The 17,629-nt window shown below is 36.8% G+C and overlaps 1 protein-coding gene across 1 annotated transcript in view; it reads right to left on the bottom strand.

The window, feature by feature from the left end:
- COL28A1 (collagen type XXVIII alpha 1 chain) overlaps positions 1-17,629 on the bottom strand; it is a 209,926-nt gene that overhangs the window by 86,741 nt on the left and 105,556 nt on the right. The window contains exons 19-25 of the mRNA XM_053553638.1: positions 13,172-13,243; positions 12,375-12,443; positions 9,047-9,118; positions 5,836-5,904; positions 5,164-5,232; positions 1,416-1,484; positions 1,237-1,305 (exon numbers count right to left, since the gene is read on the bottom strand). Coding sequence (XP_053409613.1) covers positions 1,237-1,305; positions 1,416-1,484; positions 5,164-5,232; positions 5,836-5,904; positions 9,047-9,118; positions 12,375-12,443; positions 13,172-13,243 — 489 coding nt within the window. The remainder of the gene's footprint in view (positions 1-1,236; positions 1,306-1,415; positions 1,485-5,163; positions 5,233-5,835; positions 5,905-9,046; positions 9,119-12,374; positions 12,444-13,171; positions 13,244-17,629) is intronic.

The raw sequence follows: 17,629 nt of genomic DNA, 5'->3' as shown, positions 1-17,629 counted from the left end.
ATTCATTCATTTGATCATTCATTCATTTTCCTTTCATTAACAGGTTACAGCTCCTACTGGATGGTACAACTAGTTCTGGTGACATGAAGTTAGGAGGGAATGAAACAAAGAGGCTAGCTCCAGGAAAACCTTCAGTCTTGTGAAGTTACAGAGCAAAAAGCACAAGATGATTGTAGAAAGTGATCTATACTACATAGGACACACATGGTGGGGGTGAGGGATAGTGGTTTATTTTTATACAGGTGGCCAGGGAGGTGAGATGTGAGGTAAGGCTGTAAAAATCAGCTATCCTGGCAGAGCCCAGGCCCTCAAGCAGGAATGAGCTGAAGTAGGGCAGGCCAGAGTGGCTGGACATGGACAGCCAGGGAGAAATGACAGAAGCTGCATTCAGGGTACAAAGGCCTTGATAGGCCATGGATGGTGGACAGAGTTCATTCCAAGTACAAAGAGAAGCCACAGGTGTTTCTCAAAAGGAACAGGATATGACATAATTAGTGGTTTTTAAAGACACCCTGCCTGCTAAGCTATGGGAGGGCTCAAGAGGAAGAGGAAAGGGCAATGAAGAGGGTATTTTTATAGCCCAGTCAAGAGACGGTAGAAATCAGCCTGGCAGAAGCAGAAGGAGAAAAGGAACCAGAGTTGAGATAGATTTTGGAGGTAGCACCCTGATGGGACTTAGCAAGGGACTGGATGTGGAGGAAGGAGAAGGAAAGGAAGGGTCCGAGGGTGATCCTTAGCTCTCTCACTTGAGCATGTCAGATGGCAGGTGGCATTTACAGGCCTGTAGAAAATCAAGCGTTCTGTGCTGGATGTTAGGTTAGAGATGTCTGTGAGTAGCCCCAGAAGGGATATGTGGAAAGAAACTAGATAGTTGAGACCAGAACTGGAGGAGGAAAAATGGAAATTGGGAAGCTATTAGCATATGGATAATTACTGAAGCCTGGGACTGGATGAGAGCAGGGAAAGAGTGTGACTAGAGGGGAGAGGAGGCTCCCAGCTGAACCCTGATCTGGCTGTAGGAAGAGGAAGTGGCAAAGGAACGTGAGAGTTGCTACCAAAGAAGGAGAAAAGTTATAAAGTTAATCTACCAGAAATCCCTAGATGATGGTAAATAACTTCATTAGTTGTCTCAGATACCACTACACTTCTGTCTGTTAGAGAATTCCACCTTTACCAGAGTCACTTACCAATAAGTCATTTTTAGAAGCTAGAGTTTTGTCTACTTCAAAAGCTTACCTTTGCTCCAGTGTCTCCCACTCCACGTAAACCCATTGGTCCTGGGGGTCCTGGTAATCCTCGAGGCCCCTGAGATAACATAATACGGAAGGGAGTGAGCATCCTTGCAGTATGAAATGTTCAGAAGAATGGGGAGGGAGGGAGAAAGGGAAAGAAGAAAAAGTAATGTCCATACTTACAGCCATACCAGGATAGCCATCACCCTTGAGTCCTGGAGCACCTACTGGTCCCCGAGGGCCTTGGGCACCCTGGATAAATGCCAACACCAAAGGATATCATGAGACTAAACTATAAAACACCAGCTTAAACTTAAGCATAACACCAACTCAATATGCCAAAAGTAGATTTCAAAGTACAAAGGAATAATTTGAAAAATTTTAGGAGCAATTCCTACCACATATGCAACTCATTATCTCTTCATAAGTCTTATCCACTTGAATTCAGTGGGAAACATGGAATGAATGTAAAGAATACAAATAAACCATTACGACATCCTATTTCCTATACGTTTCACTGGAATTAGAAAATAGCTTACTGCTAATATTTTCATTTCAAAAATTATACATTTTTAGTAATTTTTAAAGTAGATTTCCAGGAAAAAATATAAAAATGAGAAAATGTAGTAAGCACAGTGTGAGAAGAGTAGAAAAAGAATACACAGCAAATTTTTGAATGTGGAATAAACCAACTCTTTGCTTTCTTATTGTATTAAGCCTACTGTCTTCATTGATAGGGCCCAAATTACATGAGAAATAAATAAACCCAAATTAAAAAAAAAACATTAATTTTTTTAAAAACATGTTATAAGGAATGGGACATTGGAAGTTTGTGGTTTGTATCTTGGGTCTTAGGAAAATGTTATGAACATTGTTTTACAGTGATAACCTTAATCATCAAAAACTTTGAGTAGCAGCCATTAGCCAGGTCCTACTGCAGAGAGCAAGGAGGGGTGGTTATTGTCCTTGAGACAATAAAGTTTTCTGAGATGTGTCACTATCTTACAAATGGAAATCAGGGAAAATTCTGACTAAAGGAAAATGGGACGGAAGGGGAAAACAAATTAAGAAGAATATTTTATTTTTATATTTTTTTCAGTATTTCTTTTTTTTTTCTTTTTTTTTTTTTTTTATTAAATCATAGCTGTGTACATCAATATGATCATGGGGCACCATATGAACCAAGAAGAATATTTTAGAAGAAGACTTAGCAACTCTAAGTCCATTACACTTACATACAAAACTTGTAATATTTCTTTTGATACCACATTCCATTTTGTTGCTGTGGTGACTCTTACAACAGCTCTTGTCAAAATGCATCCTTTGTTTTGATAAAGAGCTGTTCGCATTTTAAAATATTCATAGGTATTTACACGAGGAGAATCTAATGATAGACAGACCTTTGTTTCTAAGAATGAAGAAAACAGCAGGACACTTAAGGACTTTCCTTACACGTAAGCAAATTCTGGGACCAAATTGCCATTATTCTAATCCAAAATGTTGCCCCAAATCTAAATCCTCAAAGCTCTTCTTAATTCTATTGCTATCAACGAATGATTGATTGGGGGAGGAGGTAAAAAACGGTATACCCTTAAGCAACAGCAGAGTTAAATTTATTTTGAAAACCATAAATGTAACAGCTTTTTCTTCCTGTTAAATCTGAGGCTGTAAGGTTAGCCTTCTCAAAAATGATTATCTTTAGAAAATAAGTGACCACTTATAAAACGTTAATGTAATATTTATCATCAACAAAAACCCAAAATCATTTCTTAAAGTTATATTAGAGATTATTTTATGACTAGAGAAGACAAAAGAAAATGAAGAAAATAATAGTTGTATGAGAGAAAATAAGAATAACTTCTTCCAGGTGAATTTTGGTATATCCCAAACTACAGGGAACTGGTCACTTCTCAGAAGCATTTTTTTTATGCTATTTCAACCATATTTAAGGTTAAAACTCCATGAACATTCACATATGAGACTTGTCCCAAAATAAGATTTCCATCTTTCTCCATGTTTGCACAAGGAGAGGGTCAACAACAAAATAAAACAGTGACTGCTCCCTGGTTAAGTTGAAAGAAAAAAAATTGGAATCACAATTCACATTTTGGTTTTTATTTTGAAGTTCTAAGCCTATGACAAATTAGCAGCAGCTGCTATTATTTAACCTCTGGCACCCACAGTGGAGAGGGAAGAAAACCATTCAAACACCAGCAGTTTATAAACATTTTTTTCCTAGAGATCTTTGTCCTTGCTCCTAAAAAGTTGTAGGTACCTGGTTACTTCTAATGTTAGTAGAAAATATCAAGGGGGGGATAGATGCAGATTTTTATTTTGAGCATCTTAGAATCTTTTTATAGATGGATTTTTGCCACTGGGCTTTTCTGCTTTGGATTCAAGAAAATGTTTCACAAAGTGACTCACTTTGACGTGTTTCTCTCATTCAATAGAAATTAAGGCAAATATTAAAATCTGGTATCTTGGAATCAGTTTTACAGGAGATCTGAGAAATCCCTGAAGTAGTACGCAAAATTGAATTAATGTTCCATGCTTTTATCAGATATTCAAAGGCATATATGACCCTCCTGAAACTTAAAACATACAAAATTACAGAAGAGTGGCAGAAAGAGAATCATTAGGCCCCAACTGAAGGTAGAAACCTGTGAACTTGGGACCATATGTAGTCTGCATCCTTGAGTGTGGCCTTTTGACTGGAACCAAATTTTACAGAGCAAATCCTTTCAAGAAAGAGATTTGTTCTGTGACGTTTGGATTCCGTCAAGGGGCCACTTTGGGGGACCTGGAGAGCCACATGTGTCCCCAAGGTCACAGGTTCCCCACCCTATCTGTAGTTATCACATTAGAAAATTGAGAATGTTCTCTTTCAGTTGTCTGTATCACTTGGGGTATTACAGGGGAGTCTGTACAGCTTGGGTTCTATTTACCTCAGGGTTCTGGGGAGCAGGTGAACAACTCATCCCGATTTGCCCAAAATCTTCCCAGTTTCAGCCCTGAAAACCATGCATCCTGAGAACCCCCGCAGTCCTGGGCAAACTGTCATTCCATCAGGAAGGACAGTTGTCACCCCAACAAGGAAGACTGTTAAAGCAGTGAGAGCAGTGTGGGCTCAAGATCCTCCCTTCGCCTTCAACAAGAACCACCCTAATTTACATCGGTTTTATACAATAGGTTTTGTGTTATATTTCATTGAAAAGATGACTCCATGTTTCCTTTTCTTTGAAAGTCATTGGTTTAGTACTTGGCCTCTTTCATCTGGATGAGACAATTTGATGAGAGGGCACATAAACCAGCTTTGAAGCCACAGAAAAACATTGTATTAATTTAAAAAGTGCTGATTATGGGGCCCTTTGTTTTTATAAACAGAGATGTGCGTGTTAACACCTAGGAATGTTATAAACACTAAATTTTGCCATGGTGCAGGGTATGATGTAAAGAGGAAAATGGTGCTTCATTCTCATGGACAACTAGATATGATTACTTAAAGCTGATTTCTTCTATAATTATTTGCATTTTAATCTGAAATAACTCCAAAGGATGGCTAATCAAAACAGGTGAATTTTTATTCAATAACACTTCTAAACACCCGCTGTTTTGCAGAGCAAATACTTCAGTAAGTTTGATGTGTAAATGAAAGAGGTCAGAACCCACTGAATCTCCTATATCACAGACTCTGCAAAAAGTGCCTTTTCAAACAATTGCCTAATCAATAAAAATGTAACCATAGAAGCCACTGTTCCCCACATGCATGAAATATTAAACTGACTGTTTGATCCAAAAAGGGGGAATAACCATATCCTTACATTTTAAGTCATTAACATAGAGAGAGACCTTGCAAGTAAAACAATTCGTTATGCAGTAAATCTACTTTCATTTCTCTTACATATAGAAAAAGAATATGAATCAGGCTTACCTTTGGTCCTCGGATAGAAAGTCCGGGTTCTCCTTTAAATCCAGGCAGCCCAGGTCCTCCTCTATCTCCCTGTGCATTTTGAATAACATTCACAGGCTATAGGTTGTGTAAGAAACCACTAGGGCACATAGCAATAAAGATATTGGCCAATCTGCAAAGAGCTTGATCTCTCCGTCTCAGACCTTGAGATAATATATTCTTCTAACATATTGGAAGAAACAAATCCTACACAAATAACACCTGTCAGCAAAGACTACTACATCTGTTAGTAGAAAGCCCACTGAAATAATAGGGAGCAATTCAGACTCAAATATTCAGATAGTAAGAATGCCTGGGAGTGCTCTTAAAATTGGGTGGATTTCTTTTCTGCCAGATTTTCAATTATAAATCCTAGCAGAGTCTTCTGGAATAAATGTAGTAAGTTCTTACCTACATGAGGGTCTAGGATTTGGAAGAGGTACTGAAGGGTACAGTGACAACCTTGGTACCAGGAACACCAAATGCAGGGTTCTAGTCCTAACTCTGCACTAGCTTCTCATTTGCTTGTCTGTGCAAGATCAGCGCTGAACTAGCTCATTTTTTAGGGCTTTTTCTAAAGTAAAATTCTAAATCACTGATATGAAATTTTTATTTTCTCCAGCTTCCAAAACTCCAAGAAAAAGATATTCTCACCTTTGGCCCAGCTGGTCCAGGAATTGATGCTCCTGGCATTCCAAAAGGGCCCATAATGCCTGGCTCACCCTTAAGAAGAGCAAAATATTCATTACACTTCAAGCAGAGAAACCACATATGGAGACTATATTAAATATAGAAATATCTGCAGATTTTAAAATGATAATTTGACCTCTGTCTGTTTCAAAGACCAGTATGAAAATGATGTGAGCATCTTTTGTAAATGACTGCTAAGGTTATTGACCACTAAGATTATACTGTCTTTAAACAAATGTATTCAATTAATTCCTAAAAGTTAGAATAATTTTATTCTTACACATTCTTTTATTGGCTAATAAAAGTCATGAAATTTGTGGTGCTTCCCTTTTGTGTCGTATGCTAGGAAGCTCAGAGAGAGATTTTTTGTTCAATTATAACAATTATCTTTAGCATAAGTTTTAGGGTATACTTCTAGTTTATAATTATTTTTCCTTTGTTGTTTTATTTTAATGATCTGTGGTGTGTCAATCTTCCATTATATGATTCCTCACATCCTTTTGAAAAAGTAGAGACTTTATGATATTTTTAAAAGGCAACTTTGAGTAGAAAGATTACAATATTTCTCTTTTGGGGTGTCTAATATTGTCTCAAAGACTCAAGCTGGAGCAACAGATAATTCTTCTGTCCCATCTGTATCTAGAACATGATTCTCAAATTTCAGGCAGTAGAGGAATTGTCCAAAGAGTTTGGTAAACACAGTCCTGGATTTTGAACCCCAGAGATTCTGACTCAATAGACGTGGAGGCCAGGTCTCAGTAATATGAATTTTTATAATTCATTCCTGGTGATTCTGATACAGGTATCATTACCACACTTTGAAAAACACTATTCCAAAGCAATTGTCATTGCACACCATGAAGTGTCCCAAGTGACCCATTGGGATATTAGAAGAAAATATTATAACTTCTCTATATATCTTTATCACAACTATTAAAGTTTCAATTATTTATGTAATTTCATAACATAATAGTGTGATAGTTTATGGATAAAAGTTATAATAAAAAAATTTAAATTTATATCAGAACATGGTCAAAATTTTACTGACGGGTTTATAATCAAAATGATTTGAAAACTATTGCTCTAGAGCAGGTGTTGGCAAACGACACCTAATGGGCTAATCCAGCCTACCCCCTGTTTTGTATAGCTTTGGGCTAAGAATGGTTTTCTCATTTTGAAATAGTCGTTATATACTATCTTCAGTGTTGTCTCTTGGCCCACAAATCCTAAAATATTTACTATCTGGCCCCTTACACACCCCTCCCCCCCAAAAACATGAAGAGTCTTACAGAATGGACTACTTTCATGCTACGTTTCAGCCTAATTCTCTAGGGTCTCAGATTGCCGCCTAATCCTGCCTCTGTCGGATTCTTGCCTTTTTAAAACTCCCCGGTATAGTTGCTGACTTGGTCATCCAGCTCCCTCTGGGAGGGACTCTGTCAATCAGATGCACCAAAGAAGACAATTGCCCCAGCCACATTCATCTTCCCAGCCAAGGCCTCCCACCATGCTGATTAGCCAGTACACCCAACAAGCTGCACACATGGGCCTACTGGACCCAGGTCATGCCACGGCACGTATGTGCCAGTCCTTAAATCCAAACCTGAAAGGATATGACACATGACATAGCCAGGATCTGGAAACAGATAAATACCCTGCCCAATCTTTTGACAAGGGAACAAAACATTAACCTGTTAAAATTTCTCACTAAAACCACGGGTAAAGCAAAGTTATGCTTCTAGATTTAATTTGTTCTTTTATTTTAAAGAGGCCAATTACTTTTAAAGTCTGAAAAGCATTGTAGAAAGTATACCGTTCTCTGAAAGACTCTGTACTAAGGGGTAATTGTGCTTTAAAATGTGGCAAATCTTCATCTTCATGTTTTAATGGCTTTGTTTTAAGACACAGAAAAATATTCACTTTGAATAAAAGTAAGACATAAAGAGTAATCATTGTTATTAATACTAATACAACGTTCTAGTCTTCTTTCTATGGAATCCAGACATCTGGGCCTGGCACCAGGAAATCTGGGTTTCTAATAGGCTCCCCAAGTGATGCTGACAGGCACTGAGGTTTAAGAATTATTGATCTACACGTGATGCTTTGTTTTGTACTTGTTCTAATCTTGCTAGAACCATTTTTTAAATTTATTCTTTAATCATCTTCTCTGGAAATACATGCCTTGTCTCTTTCCTAAAATTAGCACCTTCCTAGAGACATGAACTCTGTTAGGTTTGCAGTTTCTGTTTCCTGGCCCCTTCAAATGACCTCAGTGCTCTCTGCTGCTAAGTCAGGACACCTATTTAATTACCTGCCACACAATCTCCTCCACATGTTCCTCAGCACCCTGTTCTGGACAATGTACCAGGGTATAAATCCCTCCTTTCCATTTCACCATATTGATTTTTCTCTCTGAATAACTCCATGTATTGAACACTGTGTTAAGGGCTATGTTAATGCTTTTATTCTTCAAGCAACCCTGTGAAATAGATCATATTATTATCTTCTTTCTATCATTGAAGTGACTAGCTCCAAAAGAATCAGGTAGTAGCAGACAAGCTTTCTGAAGCCTGTGCTTCATCATCACTGATCTGGCCCTCAGTCTATCAGGGGTCCATCCTTTTTTCTTTTCTGCTGTACATTGAAAGAGTAAGAATTGTCTTGGGCCACACATTAAATACACAAACACTAACAAAAGCTGATGAGCAAAAGAAAAGGTCCATGCATACTTTTCATGATATTGACACCACGGATAAGCAAAACAATCCTCAAATGATCTGTGTGTGGCCTGCAGATTGTGTTGAGCACCCCTGGCTAAGGGCTTGTTGTTCAACAAAACAAGATGATGGAGAATTGTGTTGCCCATGGTCCTCACTTTATTCAATTTCTGGATACTTGGTTATTAGAAGAGAGGATGGATATACAGATTCTCTTTTAGAAGCGTATGTATCCCTGTGAAAATTAAATATTTTATATAATCTCTTTTTTCCATTTTATTATGGTCTGGGAATAGTATGTTTTTTAAGTGTTTTTTTAATTTGGGGATTTTTTTTCCTTTGTATTTTTTGGGAAGGAAACAAGAATTCAAACATTTAGTATAAATCTAATATTCTGTTAAAGCCAGACACAATTACAATCTCCTCAAAGCATAAATAAGAACATAAGAAGCACATACCTTTGGTCCTTCAGGCCCCGGATATCCCCTCTGCCCTTGATTTCCTTTGCTCCCTTTCTTTCCTTCATCCCCCTGTGAAAATAATTATAAAAATAGAGATACTGTATTAACAAACCCTCCCTAACCTAGTAATGACCATGGCAGAGTCAGATTCTCAACTAACACCAATTTAAAGTGCTGTTCCCTGAGCACCACTGAGTTATGCAGGGCTTGTCAATGTCCTTGAGCAGATTGAGTCAACTTCAGAATTGTTCAGTCTTCACCATTTATTCAATATGATTGAATATGTTTTAAAATCTTAGCTCTGTATCTCTCTTTGGGAACTTTAATTTGAATTTACAGTACTTTTGCACCCTTACCTATTAACAGATGGTTCTAAGACATTCATAGTTTTAGAAAAGAGAGTTATCTGCTTTTTCATACTGTTTTTCAATTTTCAGTTATGAAAAATAAAATGAGACACTTTTTAAAACCACAGGCCTATTTCTTCCTCAGTGAGGAGTCTCATTCTTTCCCCCAAAGGCAGCTAATAATTTTACTGGTAGAAAGATGTTTGATCATTAACCTGGTGCAGAGCTAGAAACTGACTACTAGCTGTTCCCCAACACAGTTGTACAAGGTAGTGCTCCCCCCAAAAGAATCCTTCGCCTTTCAATTGAAACCTCACAGCATTACAAAACTACCTTTCAACAAGGCACTGCATCCAGGTGTGTGCCCCACTCAAGAATGAAACAACTCCTTGTGGTCTGCAGCTGAGGCCATTTAAACATTTATGCTATACATGACTACATTATGGTTTTTAAACTTACCATCAGAATTACCTGTAAGGCTTATTACACCACTGATGTCTAGGCCCTACACCCAGAGTTCCTGATTTAATATGTCTGCAACTGAGGCCCAAGAATTTGCATTTCTCATCTTCCCAGGTGATGCTGATGCTGCTGGTTCAGGAACCACACCTTAGACCCACTGGCTTATCCCATGGTCATCAGCAAAGCACACATTTCACTTAGATGAAGAGGTGACCTCCTGTGGAATCTACAGAGATGTAATCAACTCCCCATGATCTGTATTAATGGGAAGCAGTAACAAAAGTATAAAAAAGAGTTGAATGTCCAAATATCATTAATTTTATCATTATTGTTTTCCAGTACAAAAATCCAACCACAACTATTTATTTTCTTCCATTCACTACCACTAATGTAATTTATGGACCTAAATCACCTCACAAGACAACAGTAGGAACCCAATTAAATGGAAGAAAGTGGCGACATTGGACCCTGGCACATCTGGGCTGTGTAACATGTTCCACCCCTCTTCTCTAATAGCCTTCCATAAGCCACAAATCACCTCAAACTATAGATCCAGCGGCCTCTCTTTCCAACACATATTCTCCTTGTCTTAGTGGTGCGTTTGATACCCGCCATTGCTTTCATCTTGAAACCCTTTCTCCTTGGTTTCTCTCCAACACGGTACTATGCTGCTCATACTGTTCTGAATGTTCTTTCTCCAACTGCCAACTGGATACAGGGTCCATATTTTTTTTTTTTTGAGACAGAGTCTCACCTGGTATTCAAGTGCCATGGTGTCTTAGCTCACAGCAACCTCAAACTCTTGGGCTCAAGCAATTCTCTTGAGTAGCTGGGACTACAGGTGTCCACCACAACACCCGGCTATTTTTTTTTTTTTTTTTTTTTTTTTTTTTGTAGAGACAGAGTCTCACTTTATGGCCCTCAGTAGAGTGCCGTGGCGTCACACGGCTCACAGCAACCTCTACTCTTGGGCTTATGCGATTCTCTTGCCTCAGCCTCCCGAGCAGCTGGGACTACAGGCGCCCGCCACAACGCCCGGCTATTTTTTGTTGTTGTTGCAGTTTGGCCGGGGCTGGGTTTGAACCCGCCACCCTCGGCATACGGGGCCGGCACCCTACTCACTGAGCCACAGGCGCCGCCCAACACCCGGCTATTTTTAGAGATAAGGTCTCACTCTTGCTCAGGCTGGTCTTGAACTCCTGAGCTCAGGCAATCTACCCACCTCAGCCTCCTAGAGTGCTAGGATTATAGGCATGAGCCACCACACCTGGCCCAGGTCCAGATTATTCTGATGTTCAAGTCTGAAAATCATGGTGTAGTCATTTATGTTTAAATGGCCTCAGCTGCAGACCACAAGGAGTTATCTTTTTTTTTTTTTTTTTTTTTTTTGCAGTTTCTGGCCGGGGCTGGGTTTGAACCCTACACCTCCATATGGGGCTGGCACCCCACTCCTTTGAGCCACAGGCGCCACCCAAGAGTTATCCTTTTCTTGAGCTGGGCACACTCAATATGGGGCTTAAACGTCAGCTCTCTTTCTCAAAGACATCATTCATTCATCATACAGCTTCACTTATTAACTCTAAGTCTCTATTTTCCAAAAGTATGTTCTAGAAAATATCTATTCTCTGACTGTTAAAAGGCCAATATTTCTAAAAGTACATTTTTCCTTATATTAAAAAGATATTCCCTATTTCCCTACCTCCCCACAAAAGGATCTCATACTCTGGTAAGTCAGTAAATGAAAATGTTTTCAAGCCTAAAAATATGTTTAAATTTCAGATTTTTCACATTTAAGATAAAAGGATTCAATTTTAGCTAATATTTTCAGAAGACAGATTTCTTAAGCTATCAATTACTATTTTAATAAAATTATAAATAGAACACTGATAAGCATATAGATTTATTTTTACTTGACTCATATATTCAAATAAGAATATTTTATAAACATTAATGATTGCACATAAAAATTGCATGAACATCTGGCCCTTTATAGTCTGTAGGTTATGTCACTAATGATCTCATAGATGAATTTATACATTCTCGTCTTGACATTTAAAGATGTTATCCAACTAGCATTTATTTCTACAGAATGTAAAATAAATTTATGCAAAGTTGTAAAGTGAAATCATATAATAAGATGACATTTCTTATTATTATGTGAGATTTTTATAAATATTTGAAGAAAATGTATGGACTGTCAAATCTCAAAGATGTATCTCAAGGTTTCCTTTCCTTCCTGTGCGTTTTTTAAATGTCACTCTAACCATTTATCGAGGAAACATGTGTTGAATTCTTCCATATGCTGGGTCGCATAATAAAGGCTAGCAAAATAAAAATTAATAACACATACTTGCTGTCTTCCCAAAACTCATAAGACAGTATTTATAACTCTGAGCCAGGCATAAACACATTTGATACAGCTAGAATAACAATCAAATTTCTCCTAAATTGGATTCTTAGTATCAGGACCAGGACACAGACAGGCTGCTTCCCCTAACATGCTGTCATTTCCATACCTTGGAGCCAGGCTGTCCTTTCCCAGGGGGTCCTTCTGGGCCTCTTGTTCCTGGAAGCCCTGCTTCTCCCTAGAGGAAATGACATTGATTTCTCAGCCAACTCTCCATAGACAAGTGTGGATAATCCTACCTTGTCTTCTTCTATTGTCAGTGGATTCACCTGAGATCCTCCAAAACATACTAGACTCTAGTCTTAAAATTTGGAAGTTTATCAACTTGAATAAAATAACACCAAATTCCACTTAAACTCAGCAGCTGGAATATCATGAAAAAGTCTAATTTCTCAGCCAATTTCCAAACCAAATAAGCTCACTTTCTTTTGGCTCTTCATTCATATTTGGTGGATTTTTTTTATTTAACAAGAAAGACCTTCAGCCTTTACATCTGCTGTTTTTCACTACTTTTATTGAAAAATGAATATTTCAAATGTCAACTCAAAATACTTTAGAAAATCTTTACAATGACCTTACTTCCTGAATGCATTTACAGAGTCTCATTTTGAAGAGAGAAAAAAGTATGTTTCTCTTAGGTTTAAATTCCTGTGCTTTCTAGAAATCCTCAAGTAATTTACTGGAGAACACCATAGCCAAACACCAGAGAAAAGGCAGAGGCTATAAGACACTATCTCAGTCTTTGAATAGGCATTCTTTATATCAAGGGAAATTTAGGATCATGGGCTCTTTTTTTCTTAAGGAGACTAAATTTGTACTGGATAGTTTAATCTGAGCTCCTGCAGGACCAATATGTCAATATATACTATAGTTTAAATTCCAGTAATATGAAAAACTTAATCTTACCTTCTTGCCTACAGTTCCATCTTCTCCTGGTACTCCTGGTTGTCCTGGGAGCCCTATTGAGCCTGGCTCCCCCTAGTGGATGAACAAAGATTTTATTTTCTGGAAGTTTTATTTATATACCCTCCATTTTGAGGGACTTGCAATTGGATCTATCTGATAGTGTCTATGAAAAGCCTCTGAGAAATCTGATTACTTAATAGTAATTGAACTATTTGAACTTGGGCAATTTAGTTAACCTCTCTGGGCCTTAGTTTTGGATTCTATTCTTATGGTTTGAATTGTGACACCCAAAAAGATATGTTAATGTCCTAACTCTTGGTTAACTGTGAATGTGTCCTTAGTTGGAACTAGGGTCTTTGCAGATATCATAAGTTAAAATGAGACCATTAGAGTGGGTCCCAACTCAGTATGATTGCTGTCCTTATAATAAGAGGCAAACGCCACCTGAAGACAGACACAGAGAGAGGACCAGGTGACCACAGAGGCAGACTGAAGTGATGCAGATACAAGCCTAGCAATGCCAAGGATCGAAGCCACCACTAGGAGCTAAAAAGACACCAAGGATTCTTTACAGGTTTTGGAGAAAGTATGACACTACAGACACCTTGATTTTGAGCTTCTAGCCTCCAGAACTGTGAGACAATACATCTCTGTTGTTTTAAGCTACCTTGTTTCTTAGCTCTAGGAAAATATTAGTAGTATAAAAGTGAAATGAAAATTTGGGTCATAATATCACTTCTAACTCTAATATTCAATAATTCTACTTAGCTTAAAATTAACTTATGATTAAGAATTAATCTTTTGGCCAGGTGCAGTGGCTTATACCTATAATCCTAGCACTCTGGGAGACCAAGGCAGGTAGATTAATGGAACTCAGGAGTTCAAGACCAATCTAAACAAGATCAAGAACCTATCCCCCCCACCCAAAAATAAGAATAAATCTTTTAAATTTTTCAAGGACAAACACATGGTACTTTCAAGCAGGACAAATGTGACCTTGCTGCATTTACGAACAGCAAAATAAACTAAAAAGAATTTAAAGTTATTTTAACTAACCTAAAAAAGCTAATGAAAAAAGCACAATAATCCTAAAACCAAATAAAAGAATATGATAAAGATGAGAGAGTAAAATAATAAACTTGAAAACAAAATGAGGGGCTGGGTCCTGTGGCTCAGTTAGAGCACCAGCCCTGTACAACAGGAGTAGTGGGTTTGAACCCTGCCTGGGCCTGCTTAACAACAAACAAAAAAAAAAAAGAAAGAAAGAAAAGAAAAAGGAACGATTCATAAGATCAAAAGATAATACATTTTTAAAACCTAATAAAAATTAATAAGCCTCTAACAGTAATAATTACTATTTAAAAAGAAAAGGCACCTGTAAGTGGTATTAGGATGGAAACAAAGTATAACTATTCACATAAGAAGAATTTTTTTAACCATAAAAATTTCTATGACAATTTTAAACAAACATTGGAAAGCATCAATAAATGGATAACCTTTAAGAAAAATATAAATTACATAAATGATGTAAAAAAGGAATGGACAAGCCAACTAAACCAATACCATTAAACAAACAGAATCAGCAACAGAAAGTCTCTACTTCCTCTCCTTCCAAGATCACAGGCTAAGTTGGTTTTATGGTCAAGACTTACCAAACTTTTAAACCTTTGAAGAACAGTATCCCCTATCTTACATGAACAGTTCTGAAAAATAGGAAAAAAGGGAAGTCTACCTAATTTATTTTATGATGCTTATATAACTTTGATAGAAACTTTGATAGAAAAAACTTTGATAGAAAAAAATTATATAATGACAAGAAAACTAACCTTATAGTCCAGTCTCCCTGTGAAATATAGACGCAATTTAAGCTTTCAATCAAATGCTTCAATTTCCCTTGAGTTTTACTACCTGAATAAAGTTTCAGGCCACAGCTTAGGGATAGAGAAGCCAGGAAAAGCTCAGATATCTCTCTAATTTAAGGAAACAAATGTAGGAGTCAAGATCAGCTAGTGTTTCAAAAGTACACCGGGTAGATTCCCCCTCAAATATTCAGCACATGTGGGAGGAAACTACCACAAACCTGGGAAAGAATCAACTTAAAGGATTAAAGAGGACTGACAGTGGACCAAGAATAGTGCCTGGTCTGAATGACAAGAAAGAAAACCTCACAGTTCTGAGGACATAGATTAAAGTTCTAAAAGGGTCTTGCCTCAGTAGTGGGAGAAAATTAACCTACAGGCTGCTCTAGTCCTACCTAACAAAGCTTAATAGCAAAACCCTAAAGGCTCAATCTGTTTTCAAGTAACTTAAAAGGATTCAAGAACAAAGTTCAAAACTAGAGGAAAACAAAAATATCTAGCATCTGAAAAGGTAAAATTCACAATGTCAGACATCCAATCAAAAATTATCAGACATTTTTATAAGATGGAAGATATAGCCCGTTGTGTTAAGAAAAAGTGATCCATCGAAAGTGACCCAGAAAAGACACCAATAATAGAATTAGTAGATAAGGACATTAAAACAGCTATTATGACTACATTCCATACAGCCAAAAAATTAGAGAAAAGTTGAGGCATGTTAAATTGAGACATGAAAGATAGGAGAATGACACTTGAATCAAATTGAACTTCTAGATTAGAAAATTACAATGTATGAGGTAAAAAGTAGACTGGATAGAATTAAAAGCAAATTAGGTATGGTAGAAGAAAAGATTAGCGAACTGAAAGATACAGCAGTAACTACTATTCAAAATAAAACCTGTGGAGAAAAGAGACTCGAGAAGAATGAGCAGAGCATCAGTGAACTGAGAGACAACTTCAAGCTTCCTAATATAAGTAAAATTAGAGTTCTTGGGTGGGAGGGAGAAGTGATATTTCAAGAAATACTAGCAAAATATTTTTCTAATTTGATGAAAAACTTAGATAACCCTTATATCTGAGAACATCAATGAAGGCCAAGCACAAGAAATGTGACTAAGACACATTTTTGTCACATGGCTCAACACCAATAATTTAGAGAAAACCTCAAAAGCATCCAGAGGGAAAAAACATATGCTGTGTAGAAAAACAAATATAAGGATAACAACTGATTGCTCATCACGAACAATGCAAGGGAGAAGACACTAGGGCAACACCTTTCAAGTCCTAAAAGGAAGCAAACTAAACAACAAACAACTGCAACCTATAATTTCATACCCAGCAAAATAAAAATCCCTTTTTAGAAATTGATTTGGCAGTTTCTTAAAAACCTAAATAATCACTTGCCATCTGACCCAGCCATTTTGCTTGATTTGGCAGTTTCTTAAAAACCTAAATAGTCACCCGCCATCTGACCCAGCCGTTTTGCTCAAGGTATACTCAAGAAAAATGAAAAAATATGTGCATTTAAATACACAAAAATGTTCATAATGGCTCTATCTATAGTATCCAAATTCTGGGAACAACCAAAGTTATTATCAACAGGTGAATAGATAAACAAATTGAGGTTTATCTATGTATTGGAATACTATTCAGCAATACAAAGGAATAAACTATTTGCATATGCTACAATGTGGATCTCCAAATAATTTTGCTGAGCGAAAAGAAGCCAGGAAAAAATAAATGAATAGTAAATGATTACATAAAATTCCAGGAGATGCAATCTAACCTATAATGAAAAAAATCAGATGAATGGAAAAGAAGATGACCATAAAGCAGATCTGTCAAAAGCCTGTCAGAAAAGACAGAACAAAGGAAGGAGAAATGATGGAAGGACAGTATTATTATACAAAGGGACAGGCGATAATTTCTGAGGCTTATGGATACCTTTTATCTTAGTTGTAGTGTTGATTTCAAGAACATACGTCAAAACTTATCAAATTGTACACTTTAAATACGTGCAATTATGTGTTACCATATAACGAATGCAGAGGGTGCCAAAATATATACATATTTTAAGAAAGGAAAGAACTGTATCAAAATTTTAATATTCAATATGTACTGATAATGTTTGTTATCTTGTATATTGTATCTTTATCTCTTGTAATTGCAGAAGTCAATGTGACTTGAGTATTACAATTTTAAGTTTTTTCCTTTCTTAAAATGTGTGTTTTTAGTACCCTTTGTAGTTATCAAAAATGATGTAAAAATTCTGAATAAAAAATTAGTCAACTGAATTATCATCATAAAAAGTATACATTGTGATGAAGTGGATTTATCTTAAGAATGCAAAGATGGTTCAACATCTAAAAATTCTGTAAATATAGTAATATATCATATTAACAGGTTAAAAGGGGAAAACAATAGTTATTTCAGTAGATGCATAATTTGATAAAATACAATACTCATTTACAATTCCAACCAATGTTTTGTACAATTGAAATAGGAAGATATTTTCTTAACCTAATGAGGATATTCATCAAAAACTTACAGCAAATGCTACATTCAAAAATGTAATTTTGGAAGTACTTCCTTTAACGTC

The sequence above is a fragment of the Nycticebus coucang genome, chromosome 11 (assembly GCF_027406575.1).
Source record: "Nycticebus coucang isolate mNycCou1 chromosome 11, mNycCou1.pri, whole genome shotgun sequence".
Lineage (NCBI taxonomy): Eukaryota > Metazoa > Chordata > Mammalia > Primates > Lorisidae > Nycticebus > Nycticebus coucang.
This window is presented reverse-complemented; position numbering and strand designations above follow the sequence as displayed.